General features: G+C 40.5%; 1 protein-coding gene across 6 annotated transcripts in view; it reads left to right on the forward strand.

The window, feature by feature from the left end:
• Nucleotides 1–25,929, forward strand: part of CUX1 (cut like homeobox 1) — a 284,672-nt gene that overhangs the window by 132,901 nt on the left and 125,842 nt on the right. For all 6 annotated transcript variants that reach the window (XM_074890493.1, XM_074890487.1, XM_074890488.1 and 3 more), the window contains exons 5-8: nucleotides 11,004–11,141; nucleotides 14,468–14,591; nucleotides 16,532–16,608; nucleotides 17,421–17,487. In XM_074890493.1, coding sequence (XP_074746594.1) covers nucleotides 11,004–11,141; nucleotides 14,468–14,591; nucleotides 16,532–16,608; nucleotides 17,421–17,487 — 406 coding nt within the window. The remainder of the gene's footprint in view (nucleotides 1–11,003; nucleotides 11,142–14,467; nucleotides 14,592–16,531; nucleotides 16,609–17,420; nucleotides 17,488–25,929) is intronic.

Genomic DNA, 25,929 nt, shown 5'->3' on the forward strand with positions numbered 1-25,929 from the left:
TGTGCACACTTTATATAATTAAAAAGGGCTTCTATTTTAATTTTACCATAAAATGATCTGTATTGGAACTCCAGCTATGGCACTTTATGGATTCAGCTAAGTTTAATGATTTTCTTTCCTGACTTGACCAGAGTTTTCACTCAGGCTCACCAATAAGGAATTTGTGGGAAGGGTGGTATTGTACTTGTAAATTTTCCTATATACATCAGGGGTTTTCTCTTTAAAAGATAAACCAGGCCTTTTCATATCTCTCTTGAGCTTTATGATACTGTTAAAATAGCATTATCATTGGTTTGTGCTGCAAAATTTATCCTTCCTAAAGGAAAGTACATGTCAAGGAAAACATTTTGGTTTATGTACGTTTATACAGCTGTAATTCTCACGCAGATCATTCTGTCTTGCTTGAGACTGAACATTTTTAATTAATGGAATTAATTTTCTCATTTAATTGCCTTATTTTCAGTATGCAGTAGAGAGCTAGAGAAAAGTGAATGCTGCCACATGAATTGCACTAATCAACAAGGTTGTCACAACTTACCTTTAAAAATAATGTGAATACATTTATTTGGAAGTAAAAGGAGGTTGGGTCTGTATTTTGAGGAAGCTTTCTTCCATCTGTTCATGATTTTTTTCTCTTTAGTTTCAGAAAATAAGTGTTTTATGTTAGCACCCTTGGCTTTTAGGGTCTTAATCTTGCAAACACTTAAAGTGAAATTGGAGCCCTGTTGTGTAAGTGTTTGGAAGAGCAGTGTTGCCTTGCAGAAACAGTATATTCATAATTCTGTTTTTCTAAAGCTTTAAGAGAAAAATACTAAGCATTAAAAATACTAAAAAATACATACTTTTAAAAAGGAACAGTGTTCACTACTTAATTTTTTTTTAAACAAAGCTTCACTGTAATTTTCAAGTAAAAGTTAAAATGTGGTCACCCAGAGTGAATGCCAGATGACAGTATCTGGATGAACGGGTTAAAGAGACTTTCTCTTTATTCTGTGTCTTTATTACTGTGCAGTTACTGCACAATGCCACAGTTGGATTTGCTCAGTTTTCAGTATTGCTCCTGTTAAGCATGACTTCTGTGTAGGCAAAGAAGAAACAATTCTGCCTTTAAACAGCAAATCTGCTATCTTGATGTGGCAGGATTAAACTGAATTTGGGTTCAGTGGCTGTTCTCCTGTAAAAGCTGATTCTGTATCTTCTGTCATATGGAGTTTGTCACCAAAGGGGAGTACCTGAAAAGCTTCTCTCCTGCCCGTTTCTCTCTCTACTCCAGGGGAAAATTCAGGTGCCAGGGCTGCAGGTGCAGCAGTGCCAGCCCTGGCCGTGCTCTGGCACCCAGCACACCCCTCGCCCGCTGCCTCTGCCTCCCCTCCTGCACCCCATTTTGCTGAAGCGTGGTCCTAACCCCCTCTCACTCCTCCCTAACGCCTGTCCACTGAGCTGCACAGTATTGCACCTCAGGGACACCCTGTACGAATATAATAGGAAAAAGTGTTGCGCTTTTTCGGCATACACATGTTTGAGAATTATCGTAGGTTAATGCAAAATACTTGCTCTCAGTTTGGTGGGGACTGTGCAGCCTTCTAGGGTTGAGCCATAAATGGTATTTGTTTCTGCTTAATGGGAATTTTCTCATCAAGAAGCTAAATGACTCTTAGAGTGTACAAGGGGATGTATGTGTGTTTTTATTGGAGACTCTTCACAGGTCTCTGTTGTGATCAGATTTGCCATAAGTTTAGCTCTATATAATGTGCATGACGTGTTTTTTAGCTCAGAGGACCTGCTATCTATGGAAAGTATAAAATAACAGAGAGGGTAAAAAGAGGTTGTGGGTTTTTTTGTTGTTTTGTTTTTTTTTTTTAATGTGCCCTGTCAAAACAATTAAAAGCAGTAACAGTGAAAGATGGCTGAAGTGGAAATTTTATCTTTTCCTTACTCCTTGCCATCATAAATTGCACGCCCTGCCGTGGGGGCTGTATGTTACTAAGGGGTTTGGAGGAGGAGCAGGCTACTTCCAAGGGAGTTTTTCACACACCCATCATTACATGTAGTATTTTTATTTACATATAATAAGTTTAGCTTTGCAAATTCAAACTGCCCTGCATAGGGCTTTCTTTTTCCAAGGAATGATTTAGCTTTTTTTGAAATAAGTAATCAGTAAAGCACAAAATAAGTGTTAGGGAATTTCTTCTAAAGGCGGAAATGAAAATTTGTTTCACACCCATAAAGAGAGCGCTTCATTCCTTCATCATAGAGCCCGTGCTAGCAGCAGTGTGAGATGCAGTGCTTAATGCTATCACTCCATTCACTTTGTGATTATTGACAACTTAGCAACACTCTCCAGACTTGTATTGCTGTTTAGGCTAAGAGAAGACTTCCTTTTAAAGTGTATTTGATCAGTGTTCTGAGGTTAAAGATGATACAAGAGAAAAACAGGTTTGGTTTTTTTTTTTCCAGAAAACATTATCTGCTGCTTGTGTTGGAGGTGATAAATGTCTATGAAGTTGTTGTATTTATATATGTTATGCGATGTGTTTGGATTTTTTTTTGTAAAGCGTAATGTTAAGCAGAAAGCATAAAAGTTAATGCCAGCCCTGGTAGCAGTAAGTCTGTATAGACTTTTACATGCCCAGATGACCCAGAATGTTGCATGATGTGCTTAAATTGCAACATAAGCACACCCAGCCTTTTGTGCTGGTAGGGAAGAGCTGGTTGAATATAAATTTAGGGGAGATGTAAAGAGGGGAGAAGGAAAAGAGGTTCACTCCAAGGGACTGTGTTAAGCAATCCCGAACTAGAATACTGAAAACATAGTTTGAAAAAGTTAATACTCAGAGCACTCTTTATTGGGCTGATTGTTAATTGTTTGGCAAAACTCTGTCTAAAGAGCAAGATCGGGTTTAGTATACCCTGAGTTTGTGGAATATCAAGACTGATTAGCACAGACAATTTTTGAGGAATGTTTAGTATCATTACAAACTGAAACATTTTAGGCAGTTCCTGGTTAGTTAATAATATGTGTCAAAATGGTTGCCCCTTTCCAAACAAAATAGATTTGAATAAAATTGAAGATAGACACATGAAATGAAAAGGCTTATATTTTTGCTAACTTTACAAGGGGAATGAATATTCGTAACGTGCCTTTTCTCAGCCTTATAGGGAAAAGAAAACAATATTACAGTGAGTAGTCTTAGGAGGAGAGGAAGCAAAATGAACTTGCTGGCGGACAACTAAAGTAGTGCAGACACCCCCAAAAAACAGAGGAGTAGGGTATCTTTCTAAACACACTTGAAAATCTGATAAAACTAAGCAGAAAATTGAGCATAGTTAATACTTGAAAGAGTGAAAAGTGATAAACCCCTGTGGCTGCAGGCAGTGATTTAGCTTGTGGCTGTATCCCACCTGAAGACAAAAATCCTTGTTGCTTCACCGGCAACCAGGTAAAAAGTAGGAGTTGCATAAACCCATGGAAAGTGCCCTAGTTCTGGAAACTGGGTCTGGAAGAGAAGTCTGTACAGTAAAAAATGAGGGACTGTAGACATCGGTGATTTTCCCAAAACTATTCTGCAAACTTCTGCACAAAGAAATGCCTGAGGGTGGGGGTGAGAGGGACAGTTTAAAGTCCAGGCTGTAGACTGGAGATTCTGAGCAGCATTTTGGGTAGAGTCAGCGGCTGCTGCCGTTTTATTTTCCAGAACAGTCTGAATCGCCTGGGATGCTGCTCCAGCCTTTGGATAGTCCAGTGCTGAGGAATGTAGAAGTAGCTCATAATCACTTCAGTCTCCTTCCCTCTGGGGTTTGAATTCAGAGTCACAGTATAAAATACAATTTTGGATCTGTACTGGATGAACGCACGCTGGTAGGGCATACTGTTAGCATTACATAGTTATTTTCAGATGAAGCGCAAAGTCCTGGCCAATTCTCGTCTTTAGTGTTCATTCACTTTATCCGTATGTTTTGAAACTGATGTCAAAATAACTAAAAATAGCTCTGTTACCTGAATATGTGGCTTGAAATCGGGCTTGTCCCATCACATACTTTTTTCTTTTGTTTTTCTCGTTGAATTAATAATTGGATAAATTCCTTTGTAAAAGCTGGAATAAATATTCGAAGGAAGAAATATCCCTAAAGCATACACTTCAAAAAATTTATTGTGTGGTTGTCAAGCCCTATTTTACTTGGTAGGCTGGAGGCAGGGAAGGAAGAGGGGAGGTGCAGATAAGGGGAAGGATGCAATGAATAGAAGCAGAAAGAATGCAATACAAGAGAGAAAATACCCCTTCGGGCACTGGTGGTGTTACCTGGAGGTGGTAACTGCAGCACCCCTGGAAAGCTGTTGCTTCAGGGAGTGGAGTTAGAGCAGCTCTAACTCTGGTGACAGGAACAGGGCTGCGTGTTCAGAGCAAGAGGCAGACTGTGGATGTGATGGGGAATATTGGACTTTCCCTTTCTCAGTTGCAGGAATGTGAACTGGAATTAGAATAAACCCCAGCTTTCAGAGGGTTTAGTGCTAAGTCTGTTCAGAAGCTTTTAGGAGAAAGAAGGGATAATTGTGGCAGAAATGCTTTCAAACGTAGTGGAAGGTTCTTTTTTCTTTTTATAATCTCGAAGTAGGAGAAATGAAACTTAAGAGTGCCTGTGATTTTTCTCTGTCTTCTGCTTTGCACTGAGCTCAGTGTACAAGCAGTAAATTCCAATGTCTTCAGCCATTACTAGAATATTAATGATCAAATGAACATTTTCAGTTACAGTGTCTTCTCTTGTAACTCATTAGGTCCTTTTTCAGCTGGCATATTATAGTGCTGTAAAATACTGTATCACCTATTATGCTTCCCCACTTTTAATATTAAAAACTTTTATGAGGATTTATTTTGGTAACTTCTTTGAAAATAGAGTTAACTGCAATGCAATTCATTAAGGAGTCAGTCATTTCCTCTGCCTTATTTGATTTTTGTGGATACTAGGGTAGAGATGCATCTCATCATCTGGGGCAGGGCCAGAGCATCTTTCCAGCAGTGGCCATTCTAGAATTGGTAGATAAATAAAGGATGTTTTTAAATAATAGCCCACAAGCTTTAAGAACCACATTCTGGCAAAGGGATCTATATGATTGTGGTCAAATTGGCTATATACCATCTCGCATCGTTTCACTTAACCCTGCAAGCATTGGAGAGTGCTGCCACGGGGAGCTTTTGTCGTGATTAATGGGGAGGAAAGGCGCCGGTTTGCTGCGACTTCCCCCCCCCGTCACCGTACAGAGGGGTCGCATCAGGATTGCTTTGCTGCTTTCAGAGGTCTGCAGAATTTGGGATTCTGCTTTTTTGCTGGTAAGGAAAATGAGAGTCCCTCACCCTCTTGTGGGCACTTTGAATTCCCTTACAAAATGCTCTGACAGCGGGAGGGTGAGGAGAACACTGTAAAAAAAGTGGGGGAAAAACAAAAGGAAGAGAGATCCCAGTCCTGTGGGGTGGGGGAGTAAAAAAATATGTATAATTCTTGATTGAAGGAAGAACGTTTTCATGTTTTTTATGAAGTGAGGAGTTGGAGAGATGATGAGCTTTGTTTCAAACGGAATTACGGCTATAACTCTTCTGTCCCTGGGCTACCAGAGTCATAGGGGAAAAGGAGGAAAGCTATCATTTATTCCATGAAATCTTTGTCTCAGTCTCTCTAGGCTATTTCAATTTACCCCTGAAATTTCTGGGGAATAATTAATGAATTAATTAAGTACGCTGTGAGGTGTTTGAATATTCAAAAGCTACAATGTAATTATTATTTTTTCTAAAACACATTTTCAGGTTATTTTCAGATACGCAGCCTCCCAAGAAAGCACTTACTGCATCAAAAGCTAATAGAGCTTCTTCCTGCTCTTCCTGCCAGTAAACCAGAGCCCGTTCTCCAAAAGAAACGTTCGTTGCAAAGAGCAGCGGTAGGGCTGGGCAGCGACGCGTTTAGAAAATCAAAAACTTCTTTTACTTCGTGATGAAAGTATTGTGACAGCAGAGCTGAACTTCTGGCTTTTTTAAAAAGTTAAATCGCGTTAATAAAGTTGTGTTGAGGAGGATTTTCTTTTTTTCCCCTCCCTTATCATTTTGTGTGGGCGTTTCTTGTGAGCAATCACTGAGAAAGATTTGCTTACAGTGTGGTTTAGGCAACAGAAATACAGGCTTGTGGAAAGAAACACATTGCCTTCGATGAATTATTTTTAGATCCGAACCTTAGGAAACACATTTCCAGTGATATAAAATATTAATTGCCCCTGTAGTTCTGGCACTGTTTCATAACTTGCTCTCTTAACGTTTCCAGTGTTACGGGCCTGTAACGAAGAGGGAGGAGGGGATTTAGGAAAAGTCCTTTGTTTTGGAAAAGTCTCTTCAGGAGCTCCATTTTAAGATACCAGATGAACACATTTTTGCAAATCGGCGGAGGCGCAGACCCCGGGCAGGGAAGCTGCTGCAGCACCCGGCGCGTTTACAAGCGTCGCACCGCGGCTGGAAGCTGCCCGGCTGCGGTGCCGGGGAAGGGGCGAGCGGCCCCCCCTCGGCCCGGCCCGGCCGCCTCCCGCTCGGCTCCGCTCCGCCCGGCGCGATCCAGGCCGCGCGTTGCCGCTCCCGCCGCCGCGCAGCCCGGGCCGGTGCCCGCCGCGGGGTCCGGGCCGCGCCGCCGTCCCGCCGGTGCCCGGGCAGCTCCGTGCGGCCTGGCCGCCCCCGGGCCGGGCCTGCGGGGCGCTGGCCTCGGAGAGACGCCCAGCGCCCCCCTTCAAAATCCGGAGCGAGGGGGCGGCTGGCCGCGGGGCTCTGCAGACCGGACATCGCAACAACGACAGAGTTCTGCCACTTCATCTGGCAAATCCCCCCGCCGCGGCCCAGCCCTCCCTCGGTCCCGGAGGTAGCGGACAGGTTCACCGGGCGGCCTCTCGCCTCAGAACCTGCCGCGCCCGAGGGCTCCCGCAGGGCCCCTCCAGGCCGAGCCTATTCTCCTTGAGCCGAGCTGGGCTTTTTCCCCCCTCTTCTTAAATAACGAGGGTGGTCCCAGCATACTCTATATCGAGACAGCTTTTCATCAGTTGCTCATCAGCATGCTAATTGCTGTATGACTAATTATGCCCTGAATTCCAGTTGATTTTCTTAATGAGACAGCTGGGTTAATTATGTAATCGTATGATTACATTAGCCTAGAGTGCCCTGGCGAAAAGTAACGCAGGCAGGAGCGTGATGTCATGGCAGGAGCGGCGCGCACAAGGGGGTGCATTCATTCCTGCCTAATGACAGGGGAGGGCAGCGGTACCCACAGTGCTCTTTGTGTAAACACTTAGATTGAATTATTAAGATCTGTGTCTTTTTCCAGCTCGCAGAATGAGGGAGGAACGCTTTTTTTTTTTTTTTTTTTTTTTTAATAAACGAAACTCACTTTGGAAATTCAGCTGGTCACCGATAGTCCTGTTTTATCTCCTGCGCTGAGGTTGGGCTTGGTCTGAGCAGCGCGGGGTTGCGAGGTGCTGCCTCTAGCTAGTCATGTAATGCCTCTAGCTAGTCATGTTTCGGTGAGATCCGTCTTTGCGTTTCTTTTTAACGTTGTTTGTAAAATATGTAGCTTACGCGCGTAAGCAGCAGCAAAAGAAAAATTGGTCCTCTTGCGCTGCTATTCAAAAAAGATTTATCACCTGCGTACGTATATGGTGTGAGAACAGTCTGAGAGGTGTTACTGTGGCTGTGTTGCACCAGCTCGTTTGATGTGAAGTATTAACTGCTATAAAAATTACGTTACGTTTGTAACGTTAATTTTTTTCACATCTGTGTTCATTGAGACGTGTCCATCCACCTCCTTTGTGAGGGTAGAGGCTCGCCTGTGAGGGGACCAGTGTGGTGTGTCACAGCAGTGAGTGAGCACAGGGATGTGCAACGGCACCCAAAGGGAATTTTATTGGGAAATAAAGGCAGGAACAGGCTCTAGAGATACTGTTTTTAAAATACAGCAGTTCCTGTTTCTGCTGTGGTAGCGTGGAGGAAGCCTTACCAGCGATCGGATCCAGATGTGCTGGGCTGTGTACAAACACATGATGCAGAGGGCTTCTTCATGGGTATGGGATGCAACAAGTGGGTTAGGAAAGTGAAAAAGAATAGGAAGCAGTAGGAAAAAATATACCAAATTAATATAAAAATAGACATCTCAATTTGGGGCGATAATGTTCTCACAAAACACTTTTTCAAGTTCTGGATGATTAGATTCCTTTTACCAATTTTCTTATTTCTTACTCATCTTGTGCCTAGCAGGGATACTGAACTTTTACATGCTAGAGAAGATTCAAACCGAGAGAATAATTTGTGATGAGTTTTCCACATTTAAGTGTTAAGTGAGGTGATTTTTCTCTTTTACAGACTACAGAAAGGGCATTTCCTTCTTTGCCTCTCTCCATAAGTTAGTGCCACTTGATTTTTTTGAAATGTGTATGCCTGTTGTTTGTGTAATGAATTGAAAGTTTTGGTCCATTGCTTGTTTAAAAATTCAGTGACCTCCTGTTAAATGACATGAAGCATACTTTGTAAGTCTGGTTAATACCAAAAGGTATGCTTTTTCATGCATGCATATGTTGGGAAAAGGAGAGTATTTTTATTTATTTTTAAATCCACTCCACTCAGGTAAGAAAAAAGTTGTTCTGACTGTAAGGTTTATACTTGTTTCAGATTAATTGGGTGTCTATAAATACTTCAGAAATCATGTGGTTTTAGGTTCTTTGAGATTAAAAAACGTGTTGGGGCTTGCCATAAAAAAATGAAGTATTTGTCTCTCTGCCCAAAATGTCTTGGTCATTTTATTGTCGTGCAATGATTAGTTTTCTTTAATGCAGTTTATAAAAATTAAGTCTCAGAGGTGCTTCAGCCATGGATTTTACATGTCCTTAAGCAGTATTTAGTGGCTGTAGGCCATTAGTCCTTCAAATAGGCTCTAGTAAAGTTTCAAGTTTAATGCACAGAGACTGTTTTTACATTTTGTTTGTTCTGCCACTGTTTTGCTACTTGAACATTAACCTTTAATAGAGCTAAATTAAATATACATGTCCTGATGAATAATTATGAGATTGCAGGCATTTTCATTTTGTACATAAAGCTTCTCAGGGATTGCAAATTTGACTAAAGGTTTAGTCATTATTCACTTTATAATGCCCATGTTATTTTTGTCTTTTAATTTTTTACTGATTTAAATATAAAAAGCCCTGAGTATTTGGAGCAAAATACTTCTTGGGGGCGTTGTGACTTTTTACCATGTGCATGTTAAAACAAGGGGGGGAAAGTGCACCTACAATTTTGTAAAGTTCAGTTTCTTCCATTGTGGCATTTTAACACTATCGTATAGAAATATCATAGCTGAAGCTTAAGAGCTCTTCCTGATATGTTTTGCGGTTCCTGTAATGATTTCAGCCGCAGATGGATTGAGACAATCCAGCCTTTCTTTATGTTCAGCAGATGAATGTCCTGGGCTAGCTCTTTTGGAGAAATGCTGAGCTGCAGAAGTGTGACAAAACGGTCATTCCAGATAAAGGTCGGCAGACCTACACGGGAGAAGGGGGATGTTGTGACAGCCCGTACCGTAATTGGACCATGCATAAATATTGCAGGGCCTTTAACTCGTGCTACTGCTGTGACTTAAACTCTATATTTAATTCCTTACCTGTACCCCCTGTCTCTACCACAATAACATTTTAAGTTTGATTTATTATAAATATTTTAATACAGATAATAATAACGAAAAGTATTTGGCCTAAAAAGCATAAATGAAAAAGCTATGTAGTCATAAACTATGTATGTACAGAGAGCAGATGACAAGCAACCTAGATTTTGTATTATGAACAGGGTAATGCCATAAGCTGTTGAAGAACCGAAGTAACAAAGTGTAGCAGGCTGCTACTTATAATGTCTCTGAGCTCAACATAACCCAGTACTATTCTTTTATAAACTCTGAAACAACGCTGGCATATTGAAAAAACACACGGGCTCATGCTTAATGTGTTAACAGAGGTACAATAGACTTATTATGTGTTTCCAGAGACTGAGGGTGGTCTGAAAAATTAATGACTGTGGTGGTTGAAAATTAAGTGAACTCCCTAATATATACTGTTGTTGATCCACTGAGTTTGGTGTTTAGCATTCCTCAACAGGAGACTAAATCTTTGCAGCCATTTCACAAGAGATGCTGGCGCCCATAATAGAAATATATTCAATAATCTTTTATAAGTCCATTGGACTCCAGCATTTTCCTATTCTGATTGGGAAGAAGTCCCAGAATAGATCACGCGTGCGCACATCAGGTGTGTGCTAAGGACTCTCTTTAGCAGAAGGGGATGAACATCAGAGAATTGATACTGAGAGGACATTCAAAATAATTTCTAATTTCTATTCAATTAGTAGTATAAAAAAAAAGAGGGAACAAGAGTCACAAAACCCAGAGTTCATGGAATTAATTACATCCAGACAATATTTCTAATTATTATTGATCTGTCAGTTAAAAAAAGTATAGCTCAGATCTCCGTGATCAATTAACTTTTTTGAGCTCAGCTGTGCAGCAGGGCACTATTTCCTTCAGAATTTTGCCCCCACAGAAGCAGAGGTATGTGAGGGACACTAGCTGTGTCAGTAAGCCGTGCAGTTTGATTGCTTTTTACCTGGAAATTCTCAGTTTGCAAGTAAAAATTTGAAACTTAAGACTCTCACATGCCTTCATATCAAGACTGTCTGCAGCCAGGGACACTGCCCTGTGGATTAACACCAGGATGAAGAAGGCATGCCCCAATTTAAAGGGGAACATAAATACAGTGAACTATCTCTGTTTTTTGAAGTTTGCAGGCTATGAGATGAAGAACATCCAGGACTAATAACTCAAAGTAGGGCTTTACTGGCACTTAAAATGGATATTAATAGAGAAAAAAGGACACTTGTGCTCTGAGCTGCTTGAGTCGCAGAAGTGTTCCTGTTATCTTACGTTTTATTTTACTGTTTCTTTTTCAGATCCTGTTCCAGCCTTGGATTTAGGACAGCAGCTTCAGCTGAAGGTTCAACGTATGCACGATATTGAAACAGAGAACCAGAAACTTAGGGAAACTCTAGAGGAATACAATAAAGAATTCGCTGAGGTGAAAAATCAGGGTAGGTTGCAAACATTTTCTTTTATCAGCTTTTAATGCATACTGAAATTTGAAGACGGGGATTAAATTCAGTTTTATTTCTTTCAGGTACGGTTGACAGTAGCATTGAAATTCAGTAAAGAAAGTATAATAGTCTATTATAGCCACCTCTGTATTTATGCGTATAGATATGGCTTCGGCTAGACTCTTTGGGTTTCTCTAAAAGTCTTGTCTTCTTTAACACCAAGTCAGAGAATAGAGCTGTTATTCTGCATGTTCGGTTGTAGCCTTCAGCACTACCTGAAAATTACACCCCTGACTGAAGTTAGATGTAGACATTTTATAAGAGATGCTGCTACTGCTGACATCAAGCTGAATGTGGGTGTGGGTGCTTGTAGTATATACATTTTACACAGACAGACACAAAAATCCAGTATTTTATACACACATACAAATCTGTACAAAATGAAACTTTTTCTGTACTCTGTTTTTCCTTATCTAAATGTCTTACTGGAGTACATTCAGCGTACATACTTTATCTTTGCTCTAGAGACTATCCACAGAGCAATGTAAATACAAGCTAATGCTGGTTAATTATTTAAGCAAGTTTTAATGAGACCAGAGTACATGAAAATACATGAAAATGTCAATGAGATTTAAAGCCTGTTGTCTTTAAGAATGTTCAAGTTTTCTTGTGATTCAGAAGAAAGTTTCCTGCACCAGTACACCTACTTGCCTATACACGGGACTTTTCATTTCTGTGTTTCATACTTAGTTCTGGGTGGTGGAAAGGTAAATTGTCTGGCATTTGGGAAAATGGAGATTCTTTTAAAAATACTATGGAGCTGTTGCACCTAAGTGGGGAACATTTGAAAGCTAAAGTAGCAACTGATTTGGTTCTGTTACATCTCAATTTCAGCAGAAGGGGTGTATGTGCAGTTAGATATTTTGCTTTAATATAGAGGGTGTGACCTATGGAGAGGACAGGTATCAGCATGCAAGGATTCAGGCCAGACTGCAAAAGATGTCAGGTGGGAGCCGTAATGCTCTAAGCCCGACAGTGTATTTGCTGGAAATGTACAATAATTGCAGTTCACTGTGCAGAATTTTCCTGAGGCTGTGCATTCTGTACATCCAGGCATGACATAGGGGTTCATCCCAGAAAGTGGAAGAGATCTTGACTTCGCCACTCATAAACTGGCCTTTTTTTTTTTTCCCCAGTGTGCACTACCTTCCTTTCTGTTTTGCCACTGTACTCTTTGCATAGTTTTTCACTCCAGTGCAATAGTTTTACACTCTGTTTCAAACAGGGATTAATAAGATATCCAGGCAAAAGCCTGTTGTTAGCTAAGGGTGCTTTGATCAGTTAATCTCTCTGTTTGGAGGGCTGTGTATGAGCTGTACAGGGCTACTTCCAAACCTGGTATGAATGGCAATGGCTAACAAGTTTTAGCTGACCTGAACAGTAAAGAAGGCACTTAGTGCTTCAAGCAGTGTAGAGGATTAAACTGTGCTTGTCCAACACATCTATTGTTAGGTGCTTAAAGGTAAAACCAGCTTTTGTTACAAAAGTCATAATTTTTTCCCATATTTGTGCACTACTTGCACTCATTTTTTGTAGTTTTGTTTCCTTTTAAAATGAAACGTTCCAATTTCATCAAGATACAACTAAATGCATTTCCATAGAATTATTTAACTCTCTGCTTCTCTATATACCTGAATACTTTTGCAGATTTGTGTCGGAAAATACCTGGAGCAAAGGTGTCTCCAGTAGAAAGACAACCTCCTTTGTATGTGTGAACGAGCATCCTTTGCTTATTCAGGAAAAGATCAGAATTTGTATTACTTCCCGGATCTCAGAGAAGAATTTTCCTTTGCTTAAAAAAAAAAAAAAAAAGTGTCCTTTTCACGGCCTATTACTCAGTAATGAGCCTCATCTGATTTTTGCACGGCTAGCAAAATCCCGCTCCTTCATTCAAAAGTAGCTGGTTTGCTGGCAATCATTTTTCCCACTCTTCCCCCCCTTTTTTGTGGTCACAGTGGCCCAAGCTGCCTTCAGTGTAATTCCCAGACAGCGGGCCTTGTCACCAGTTATCTACTGTCTGACTTTACAGTTCTGTAGTCAAGTCTAAAAGTCTAGACTTTGAAAGGATTATGCATGGTTTTGTGTGATATTATTGAGATTTTTTTCGCCAAGTGTGTAGGCTTTAGTTTTCATAGTAGAGTTTGTCTTTCTACGATGTTTCTGCAGAATGAGAAGCTTTTTATGTCCAAAGGTATTCTTTCATAAGGCCTGGTTAATGGCATCTGTTAATAAGCTGATGTCTTTAAACCACCGCATCTCTGTGTAAGTACATTGAAATGTATTGCTAGCTGCGAGTCTTCTGGCAGTCTAACGCTTTTTCCAAATTCCATTATTGTTACAAAGCATACCCTGGTGAATGTCCTGCTTTTCCTCTGATGAGCCCTATAAGGATTCAGTCCTTTCCTGTGGGTGGGATCAGAGGGCTTTCACGTAGGAACGGATCAGGGCACGTAACAAGATGCTGTCCATCAGAGGCTGTGCTGTAACTCTGCAGGTTTATGCATCTTCTCTCATCCATTACCAGGCACAGTAAATGCAAAATAGCTTCTTTATCTGAGAGAAGGGTTTCTGCAAATTCCCTGGAAGGCTACAAGTGCACTCAGAAAGTTATAACAGTTAATGATTGTGCATAAAACCCGGTGTCGATGACAAGGCAGTTAGAGCAACTAGAGTATGAAGGGCTCCAGAGTGTCTGTTGAATCTGATCTACTGTTAATACAGCAGTTAAATCTTAACTGCCATATTTTTCATCAGTTGTGAAACAGAACGTAGCTGTATCCCAGATATGTGTTCAATTAGTGTTAGATTGCATCTGTGCATGAACCATAGTAAAACTGCCTCTTTTTACATGAGCACAGTTGTGTGAATTAACTGTCCTATGTGTAAATGCATACTTAAACCTACACTGGGACTTTATTAATCTCCACTCAGCAGCGAGCTAATTTGAGACTAGTCAATAAGGTGATATTATATTTTACAATTGATTTTTTTTTTTCTTCTTTTTTTTAAAGTCATGTTAGAGGAACCTTCTTCACTCTGCTTTCCAGCAAACTCCATTGATCCTTCTCAACCTAAACACTTAAAGTTCAATTTAACATTTAGGGAGTAAAAGGTCTCCAAAGGGACTCATATCCATTGATTTTGTGTCAGAGTTGAAGAGCTAAAGTTTAAAACACACTGAGCCTACAGGGTAAAGAAAGCCTTGTGTTGTGGAACCACATGGAGCTGTGTAAACTCATTCTTCCCCTATTGTTTTTCTATAGAGGTTACAATAAAAGCACTTAAAGAGAAAATCCGAGAATATGAACAGACCCTGAAGAACCAAGCGGAGAATATAGCGCTTGAAAAAGAACAAAAGTTACAAAATGATTTCGCGGAGAAGGAGAGGTGAGTGTGCATGTGTGCATCTGTAAGCATTTTAGAGGAGGGGAGATGTAATTTTCTGTTTAATGTTCCCAGCCAGGACTCTCTTCAGCATACTGAGACAGTTCATATATTGAGCGATTCTGGCGATTTATGTGTTTGACACGGAATCATTTGATACTCAACTTTGCACAGAAAAACAATCGTGAAAGTGTGGAAGTAAAACAAGGACAGATTGTTTCTTTGCGGTAGCGTTGTATGGGGGGTGTCATGTTCAGAAGGGTGCAAACCTGCTTTTATTCTTCACTAGCTGTATTGTCCTTTGTGACGCTAATCTTTCTCCATTAGCCGACTGTAATTCAGTCTGCTGTGTCCGCTTTGTGTGTCACAGTACCATTGTACAATCTCTACAGCCCTGAGCTGTTTAAGATGAAGCTCTGTGCCCAAGAGCCTGGGTAAAAGATGCATCACCCCTGCTCCTATGCTAATGTCTAAGAGAGGGGATGTGCTCCTGAATTATCCTGAAAAGGTTTGCATATTCCTACATGTCAAAATTAAGAGGCATTTTAATTGCTTATCATTGATTTTTGAAAGCATCTTGGATCCATTTCTAATCTTTTGCAAACGAACAGGGAATGTTTGAGTCCTGTAGGTTCATGAGCAAACAAATCAGGCAGGACAAGACCAAGGGTCTTAAGAGGAAGTTGAGAATTTATTTCTCCCACGGAGGAATAACACTGAAGCTGTGATATGTTCAACTTAATGTGGAAGCCCTTCAGTTTAGGTGAGCTTTTTAGTTGGTGGGTTGGTTGTTCAAATTCAGGTCTGAGTGAGAAGAATCTACTGGTGAATGCAAAGCTTTTTTAATTCATCAATATACGTGGTTACTTTTGGATAAGTAGCATGTAAGCCGTGGCTTTAACAAGTGCAATTTAGATATGCTTAAAAATAAAATAAAATGGCAGGTCGTGGAATGCAAATAAAAGTGTGTGTAAGAGAGGGTTTGAGTTCTCAAAGTCTATAATTTGGTATGAAGGGAACTGACGCATGTTTCTTGCTATAAATAGTTATTAACCTGGTCAGCAGTGTTGGAGAATAAATTTATGCACCTTATGGAGTGCAAGTAGGATGCTGGTAGTTTCATAAGCTATTTCACAATTCTAAAATCTGCAGAATATCTTAAAAGCAATATCGTAAAAAGCAGCAACTCCTGGGAGATGTTGGAGCAACTCCCTTTCAAAGATGAGTTTTATAACTCCTGCAGTCTAGCCTTCAGCAAAGAGTGTAGTGACTGTATGGCCAGATGATGTTAAAATGTGTATGACTGACACAAGCAAGAAAATATTGCCTGTGGACATAAGAAACATGAGCATATTAAAGGTTTGCTCATGTTATATAGAAAATATCAATGTGAGATTTGTTTTGAAATATGTGTGGTTTTTTAAAGAGTAGCTAATAATATTGCTGCATTTGGCATCCATTGCAGCTATGATGAAACAGCTGCCACATCTATTCACTATATCAGTTATGGCAACAAATTTCTTCATTATGACAGTAAAATGGAAATGTATCATTCTTCTTGTACTAACTTTGTACAACAGAGGGTGCTTGGTGACAATTTTCTTAATGTGTGTGACATTTCCAAAACAAATTATGCTCAAGAAAACCTTCCACTAAAGTTGTCATTTATATAGCAGTCAACTCTTGTATAATGTTCACAGCTTATGTTATGAGGTGGCTACACTGTTAAAATTTTAATAAGTGGGACTGCAAAGTATGAACAGTATTGCAATGTGACATGATTTATGGGTCCCATTGAAGCACCTTGTAGTCTGTGTGGTGTTGTCAGTTGTCTGATTACAGTTGAGACATTTAATCACTCTATCTTCCAAATTTGCAAAATACAAGTAAGTTGTTTAACATGATTACGAGCTCTGTTCTCACCTCTTCTCTTCCCTTTATAGAAAATTGCAGGAGACACAGATGTCAACAGCCTCGAAGCTGGAAGAAGCCGAACACAAAGTTCAAGCTTTGCAAACAGGTTTGGCATCGCTATTCTGACCTATACCAATGATCAGGCTGGAGGTGAGAGGATAGAGATCGTTAAACGTATCAGGACTGTGTGTGAACCAGCTCTTGCAAGTGCAGAGAGATCCCACAGAGCTCGAACGTGCTTTGTGAATCAGAGTTTCTTTTGGGCATCACACTTTAAGTGAACGCTTGTGTTGCAGCCAGTCTGTTGGTAAACACAGTGGACAAGGCCAAGCATGAAGCACGTACAGCATTAGAGCATCGCTGCAATTAAAGCAGGCCATGGAACTTTTCATCCATGTTGTGTTTTGCTCTGGTTTCACACATTTCTGAACTATGATAAATAGGTGTAGTGATCTGCTTTCAGTATGAACCCAGTTTCTACCAGTGTGTCTTGCCTGTTGCTATGGCTTGCTTGCCATTAATTTTCATCTCTTCATACTTACACATTCCAGATCTGGACACATTCGGTTTTGTTTACTACGAGAACACAAGAAAATTTACTCCCTGAATTACTGCAATAAATATTTCAAACAAATAAGCAGTTTAACCAGCTTAATAAGAAATTAATAATGTCTAGCTTTGTTAAGCAGAAACTGGGAATTTTTGCAATGTAAAAGAAATACCGTAAGAAATTGTGAAAAATCAAAAGCTATGTTTTTTCTAAGTCATAGCGGTTTGCCTAGGTAGAAAGATGAAGCAAAGACTTTTTTATCAGGAGATGTACAGCTTGCTTTATGGCTGAATAAAAGACAAAGGAGTAGTCTTTTTGCTTTTCACTGCTGTTACAGTGCTGTAATGCTTCATGTTTATGCCTTTTAGCCTTGGAAAAAACCAGAACAGAACTATTTGATCTGAAAACAAAATACGATGAAGAAACTACTGCAAAGTAAGATTTCACTGTTTTCTTTCTATGTCTTCCTTCAGGGTATCACTGCTTTTTTGTTTTGCATCTGTCTGTTGGAGACGGACGAGATGGAAGAGGTTCAGGAGTCCAAATTTGTTGGAAAACACGGTCATAATTTGGCCTCCTGTAGAGAGATTATTAGTTTTCATATTTTCTTCCACCCAACAAGACACTTTTCCTGGCACACACGCTGCTGCATTCCTGGTTTAATTCTCAGGTGCTGCATCTACTATGTATCTCTTACGTTTTAGTTAGAAATAGGGCAATTTCAGAAATAAGGTATTTACTGTGATCTTCCAATCTCAGTGAAAATAAAATTTAGTTCAGTAAAGGATTTCTATTTCACTGTTAGGCACCTTGGTTCTTTCTGCTTTTGGGGTAGCAGTCATCACTCCGTCAAATTCACACCAAATTACAGAGAGTAGCATTTTTGGCAGATTTTTCTTCTTTTCAAGTAGAACATGAAGGTAGCCTCAAAAATATATATCCTTGTCTTCTTAATAGCTACTGTTTTCAATTATGCCCTGGTTTTATTAACAATCAGTGCAGGAAACAATAAAAGAGAGACAGACTTCTGCTGTTTTTCTTTGAACTCGTCATATTTAAGGAAAGTTAGTAATGAGAAGGAATTCTCATGATCAGCAGTATTAAGCCCAAAGAGTAATTTCTGTGTCTGGAAAAGGGATGGGAAAGAAGCAGCCATTTCACATGGGTGTTCCTGGCCTGCTGTAAGAGCAAGGGCTGGAAGACACACGTCACATCCCTGTGCCCACTACCCGCAGAGCCCCAGCTTCACCTCCGCTTCCAAGTAGGCCGGTGATCGGTTGAACAGGGAGGAAAACCCTTGCTCCTGCCCTTAGCACCGTTCTGGTACAGGAGCAATGGTAAGGGAAGGCTGTTGGCAGTCTCCATGTTGGGGCAAGAGAAACTGTAGCCTAGGCCAGATGGGAGGAATGGCTCGGTCTTGGTTTTTTTGTCTGTAGGTAGGTGCTTTCTGGTATGGCTCATGGCGGTCTAGATAACAGAGGTTTTTCAAAATCAGTCAAATTCACAAGTTTTAATTTCTTAGCATGTGGTTCTGCAAGCGTTGAGGATCTAATTCCCCACTGAGTACACGGGGAACTTGGATCTTAGAAAATTCAGTCCATAGTAGTTAAGAATCAGTGCTTGGAGTTGAAACACCTTTTACATGATTCAAGATAATTTTTTAGGTAAATTTTAGTTTTGCTCTGTAAGTCCAGTTTTCTCTGAGTTCCATATAAAGTATTTTTGTTCCCTCATTGATTTCATCCTTCTCTAAGAGATGCATACTAATGATGTTTCTGATGGAGCCTTAAATTACTGCAGATTGCCTTTTTTTTTTTTCCTGCATGTAACTGATGCTGGCAGCTCTGTTGCTGTGATTTTGTGTTGCAGTCGTTTCTGTGGGAACAGTCAGAGATTAGGGCTCAGTGATAGTAGGCACTGAACCTAATAACCCCTCACCCTTTCTAATGTTTTTATTCGCAGAGTGTTTGCTTCATTTTTTAATACTAGATCCCTAAGTGCTGTAATTTATCTTACACCGAGCAAAAGACATACTCTAAAATGTTTGCATGCGTTTCTAATGTGTTTCATTCTTTCAGAGATTCATGCAAAAATATTTTCATGTGATCTTGAGTATGATTCTTACCTAATATATATAGAATTACATAAAATTTAGTAGCCTCTACAGTAACAAGAAGTTTATCGTGTTCTCTAGCAGAATGATTATGAAGGCTGGGTCTAGAATTTAGTGATCATGGAGCTGAATCCTGAAGCATACATTAAGCATGTACTTTATCTCTCAAACTAATGTACTGTGAAAACAAACTTGTAGGACCTAATAACAACAGAAATATTTTATCATTGTTTCAGATATTTATGACAGGAATAGTTCTTGCATAACAACAGTCATCTGTGGTGTTTGTAGCCCACATTTTGCAATATGGAAATCTAGAAAAACATGAAAAGGGAACTGAATGTAGACAGTGAAATTGAGTCATCTATTTTAATTTTAAAAGCTCGGGGAAATGTTGAAAAAACACCAATAAAAATGGTGAAAGACAGTTTGATTCTTTTCTAAAAAGAAACCCTCTTTTGATCTAAGTCTGAAAAGCTACTTGTATTGCCAATTTTAATGTTATGTTTTAAAAACATGTGATTTTTATCTTAGGCCAGAATTGTTAGTTTTACAGACGCTTATTTGATGCAGATGAATTGGAGTGCCTTCAGGAAAAAAAAAGATAATTGTCAATTTTTTAAAGCTAACAGTGCTTTTAAGATTTTCAGTTTTGGAATAAAGCTGTCTTTCAACTGTTAGTAACTTTGAAAATCTTTCAAACAAAGAAGAAGCAAAAGAAATACACAGTAAGAAGTCTTCAGTATCAGCATTAAGGAGTCTGGATTTTGTTCTAGCGGCCGCTTGTTGTGATCTTAAGGTTGGAAATCATTATGTCAACTTGTTTGTTTATCTTTTCAAAATGTCCCCATTCAAAGTACTACGTGCAGAGTAAGGTACAGAGGTACGGTCCGAACTTGATGCTAGTAAGGCATATTCAAAGGAAATCAGTTGCTGAAATGAAACTCTTCAGTCAAATTCACTTCTGTCATCCCAGTCTATAAAAATCCCCCGTTCCCTTTGCCAGCGAGCAGGTAACGTGTGTGCGGCGGCAGCGGCGGTGCTGCCCGTGCCCCTTCCCCTGGCCCCTGCATCCCGCAGATACCCCGCGTGCAGGGCGCTGAAGGTGTTAATAGCAAAAAGAAGTTTATTATGTGCAGTCATTGCAGTCTGTCAGCTGGAATATCAGAAGCTGAATTTGACAAGATGGCAGCAGCAAAGTTTTCCATGTGTAGGCTTGAAGTAAAATGTAATTAGCCTTTATGTGCAGAACAAGGATCCATTGATGAATACAGCTGGTCTTTGTTTTCTTCTGTCATTGAGTGTGGGAGGTAAAAGTGTTCTTCTTCATGTTTATTAATACAAGATTCCTTAGACAAATGGCAAGCACAGTTTAATATTTGTTGGAACACAGAGGGGCTTGCCAAAACAGTTGTTGTGTAAGAGGATTTCAAGGTTTTCAGATTATAATCATCTCTGGGTTAAATAAATGAATGATTACTCTGCCTTTTTCAATTAAAGAGGCACATCCTCTCTCGAGGACTGATACTGATTTTGTTTGCTGTCCCACACATTTCTATCAGCAAACCTGGATTTAACCAACACTAATGAGTTTGATCTGGAGATTCTATCAGAGCTGGAACTGAAAAGCAAATTCAGACTTGAGTTTCAGGAAAATTATAGAATATTTCGTGGTTTGGTTTTTTTTTCCTAGTACAACAGACTTTTTTTCCTCCTGCTCTGTAGAAAAAGAATCTTGTATGCATTTCCTTAGTTTTCCAGGGACAAACTGTTCTCCTTGTTAACATTGCTCTTTCACTTCTGGTTCGCTGCAGAGTCCAAGCAAGTGTTTGGGATTCCCAGCTGAGCGGTTAATGCTCCCAGCCGGAATGGTTGAATTCCAGTTTTAGATCAATTCCAGAGCCACCTCTTTGCTCCGACCCCTCCTCTCTCCCAACCTAAATGAATTCTAATTGGAAAAGGATCTTCGGTTGTAGCACATACAGTAGGCTTGTTACATTACTGTTAACATGTGGGTTGAGGCTCCCTGCCTTTGATGAAAGAAAATATCGAATTTCACTGAAATGCTACATTTTCACCAGTAAGTTAAGTAGTCTTGTGAGGATTTTAGGTACTGCCCCCCCCTTCTGCAATAAAAAGCCTTCATAAACAACACAAAGCAAAAAATGTTCAGGTTAAGGTTGTCGGTCAAAGCAGCTCTGCTACCAGTTTTGTTATCTGTGTGATTTTCTGAAAGATGCAGTCTTTTTGTTCTTCTAGAAGTAGCATATGCATAGAGAAGGAGGTTTCACATTTACTAAAGTAGGCATCTTAAAACAACTACTTTCAGTAACTTGTAGAAAAATATTTTGCCTTCCAGTATACGAAGCAGAGAATTATTGTCCTTTCATAGATTAGACTGGTTTTATTTTTTTTTTGGCAACAGAGCTGAGGATGGCACAGGAGGGCATATTGGTGTAGCGTCATTCAAACTGTACCCTGGTGCAATATCACAAATTACCCCACCGTATAGATCCAGCTGACTTATTTTAATCCCGGGCTGCATTTTAATGAAAACTAAATCTGGAAATGAACAGAGCACGGTTGATGAAAGTGTGGTCTGCGAGTTGGCAGTCCCTGCTTTACGGTCGAGTTTTTCATTGTTCTAGGGCCTGAATTGGAAAACTTGACTCACGGGATTTCAGTATCACTATTTAATACTCCTTTTCTTGCAGTGGTCATAGACCTCGGTCAGCGAGGGTGGGGATACTGGGGTGGGCACTGTGCACGTATCCCTTACAAAGGCCATCTCTGCCCTAAAGAGCTTACAGCATGATATCATGACAACGTAAAACAAGTTAATGAAACCAATAGGTAGAAGCTCAGGAGTGGGAGGACAAAGTAATGCCTATTTTCATCCCTCTATCCTGCTTGAAAATAAATCCTCAAGTAATCTGCACAAAGTCAGAGGTGGGTGACAGATGGGGAGTGCTGGGGCCGAGGCAGGCGGTGGTGTCAGGCAGGCAGGAGGGCTGCCGGGGAGGGATGGAGGGAGGTAAACAGCTCCTCGTGTTACCTGCACGCAGGCACAAGGCACTCCAGTCTCCAGTTGTGGGGAAAGGAGAGGTTTTGTGGATTATACGCCAAAGATACAGTAACAGAAGGGGATGCCTGTGGGTTTTGGCTGTTGGGGGTGAAGGGTGCTCCTCTTCCTAGTCATTATCGAACAGACCTGTTCTTCAGGCATCAGTGTAGAATAAAGCTCTAAAGATGTGACTTTCTGCATGGAAGGAGTGTAGGATTGGGCTTGAAGACAGAGGACCAGTAGTTTTAGAGAATTCATGAAGAATTATTTCTGCCTAAAATTCTGTGATGGAATTGGAGTTCAAGTATTCATGTGAAATCTTGTGTTACATTGGGGCAAATCTCAGTTAACTTGGAGTTCAGGGGAATAATTCCCAATATAGAGTGAGAATTGAATTTGGCCTGTGAATTATTTAATTTTTTTTAACAAATCTTTCTTGTTTAAGTGCTGGCTGGTACCAATATATCATTTCTCAAATGTTTGTAGTCTTCCATTTTGATGGTGCTCAGGGTCAAACTGAATAAAAAATAAAAGTTGTGCTCCCTCCAGCATCACATAATTACTGTGATAGATGGTCTCAAATGCTGCTTCCCCCCATTGAGCATGAAATACTGTAGTTAGGGTGGTTGTGTTGTACATGACATGAAATAGCTTCTATTTGCTGTGCCTTTAAGGTCTTAAAGTTTCCTATTTCCTGTTCTTTTGATGAGTCATTAACTTCTAATGCTTGTCTCTGGAATTATTGCTGTATTTAAAGTGATTTCCCTAAAAACAGGAGATGGAGAACTTCATAGGACTTGTCTCTTTTAGTTTTTTTTCTTCTTAAATTTCCTAGTCATCCTGCCATCAGTTAAAACCCAGGAGTAGTGATAATGGGGGGGATGAGAAACCAGGGAAGATATTACAGAGAACTAATTTTTAAGGAAAGAAAGGAAAGAAAAATTGAATGTCTTAAATCTTACAGAAAGCTCTGTCTGCATTTTGCAATTCGAGATATTTGTTAAAAGTTTTAACTGTGCCTTATGCAAAACTCCGCGGGCTGAAAGTCACTATGTACTGCTAATATTTTGCTTAAAAACCTAGAAATGAAGATGAATGAAAATACTTTGGAGATCTGCTTCTTATTTTGATCTGAAGCTCTTGTGTGAAATAGGGTTGAAAGCCTGTGTGCACACTAGCCTTTTTTGTCGAATTTCTGGTTCAGCCTACAGTCAAACCAGAAAAGTTGTAAGATTGTATGCTATGGGGAGTGAATTACAGCATCACTGTAAAACCCTTGCCTTTGTGAAATACGGAGTGCTTGCTTTGAAATGTTGTCATTAGTCTTTACGTTTGGGTAGGGAAACTGAGGCATGAGGAGTAAGTATAATGCTCAAAGTCAGTAAGTCTGGTCTTGGCTGGAGTCTAGAAATATGCAGACATGAGAATCATAAACCACAAACCGGCAGAAAGATTTTTTTTATTTTTTTTTTTAAATTTCTAAGGGTGCATTTCTGAGAACTCCATATAAATAGAGCATTTAGAGTTTGTAGGAGTTAGTGCTGTAGCTGGGCTCTGTTGCTCTTTTGTTAGACTTGTAATGCTTGCAATTAGTTAATGTAACTTTTTGACAGCACAGAAGTGCCCTAGGTCCTTTCAGTGTTGGGGTTTTTTTTGTTATTTGTTTTTTAACCTCAAGTGAGACTGTTCAGTTCCTTTTTCTAGTGTAGCCTAAAAGCTGGTGTTATTTAACAGCCCAAAGTAGAAAAAAATAGCCTTAGGGGTTTGCAGCATATTCTAGTCATCACCCTGTTATCTATAACCTTGGGTTGACATGAGATCCTTAGATGGAAATCTTTAAATAAATGCAAAGTACTGCATCAAAGGGTCTTAGCTAGTGTGCCAGCCATGCTGTTGGTCATCCTGACCACGGCTGCAACCACAGCTCCTTCCTGGGCTTGAAGCTGCATGGAAGAGGCTGCAGCGTCCTTGGTGCGTGGGTCTGTGAAATCACAAGGGGCAGAAGTGTCCCTGTCCAGCCTGTTCTCATTTGCTCTTGCTGGAGCCAAACCTCTTCGGGCTATTGCAAGCTGCCTCAGTCTGCTGGGCAGAGGGACCACGAGCGTGTTCCTGCAGTCCCAGCCTGCCGGCAGGAACTGGCTTTCCCTGCAGGTTCGACCAAAGGACAATCCAATTTTTTGAGCCACCTTGCCACGGTAGCTCATTTTATCTGTAACAGCTGAACTCTGTAAGGCGCCTGGGAGGGCTTTGTGAGGAAGAAGAGGAGTGAGTTACAGGGAAAGAGCACCCTTCTCACAAGGGCACATCTGCCCCCAGGCATGGACAAGGTCCTTGGGCTCCCATGTCCCGGTCAGCTGAGCTTGGTTTTCACGCAGCCCTTTCATGTATGTCTACAAATTATAATAGTTGCCTTTTTTTGAATGCAAAGTAGCAAATCAACAGAGTTATTTTGGTACAGTACCAGTTCCTTGTGAGGTCTTGTCTGTGAAAGCAAGGAGGGCACGTGGTTCTGCCGTGGCTCCTTCAGCACAGCTACTGCTGGGCTGGGATCGTGGGGAAGGCAATCAGGATAAATCCTTGAATCATCAGAAACAAATGGTTCATCTGGTTTCAATCGGGACCTGCCCTGTATAGTATGCAGCGTTACCTAGTTCCAGTCACAAAGCCAACCTCTCCATCAGGCTCTAAGTTAAACTGGCAGTTACTGCAGTAGTCATCTCTACCTAGCCATGCATTTAATGTGTAAGCCTTCTTTACTGGCATTTACTTGAAACTCTCCTTGTGCTCTATAGATGGATTCCAGGTGCTTTTCCCACTCCCACACGACGACAGTGCAGGCAAAAAAATGAGTCCTGTAGTGCATGCTGTGCTCCCTCATTTAATGGAAAGAGATGGCTGTCCTGAACGAGAATGGAAGTTCAGGAAACTGTAAGATCCCAAGCACTAAAACTCTGTATCCTGGAAAACAGTCTCTTTCTTCTGCCTTTATCTTCTTTCCCTTTGGAAAGCCGTGTGTTTGCTGTGAGACCTGGCAGACCTGCTCTCCCATGTACCACGTTGTTTCATACAGACAGCTTTCACATTCATCCAGTCCTCTCATTTATTTTTTTGTTTGCCTCTTCCAAGAACAGGAAGGTGTGTGCCATCACTCAGTGGCTATATCTGGCACAACCTTTATGAAAGTATCCCTATGCTTTTTGCTCATTAGACAGGTTTTTCGGAGTCTCACTGAATATATACCTAAATGTGTCTGATCCTTTCTCTGACTTAAAATGTTACTATGACGCCACAGCTATAAGCCACCTTACTACAGAAACAGGGACATTATTCTCTCTGCAGTCGCTTTAAAAATAAAAAGTATCTCTGTTTTGTATTATCTGTTAGGACTGTTGACGTTGGGAACTTTGGGGTGTTCACCTTACTCAGGGAAAAGCCTATAGAATTAAGTTCTACGCCCGCATCACTGTGCAGGTCATCCCTGCTGCCTTCACAAGGGCTTTAAAACTTCTGGCAATTATTTCTCCTGCCCACCCCCATGTAAATCTTTGATTTCCTTTTTAACCCTTATCCTCAACGCCTATGACAGAAGCAGAGCTGGGAGGGAAGTGTCTGTGTTGGCGATGTGTGCAGGAGTCACCCTCAGCACTTGCACCTCTGCATTTGCCCTGTAGCCTGGTTGCAGGAGAAAAAGGGATTCTGG

This window comes from Strix uralensis, chromosome 20 (genome assembly GCF_047716275.1).
Source record: "Strix uralensis isolate ZFMK-TIS-50842 chromosome 20, bStrUra1, whole genome shotgun sequence".
NCBI lineage: Eukaryota > Metazoa > Chordata > Aves > Strigiformes > Strigidae > Strix > Strix uralensis.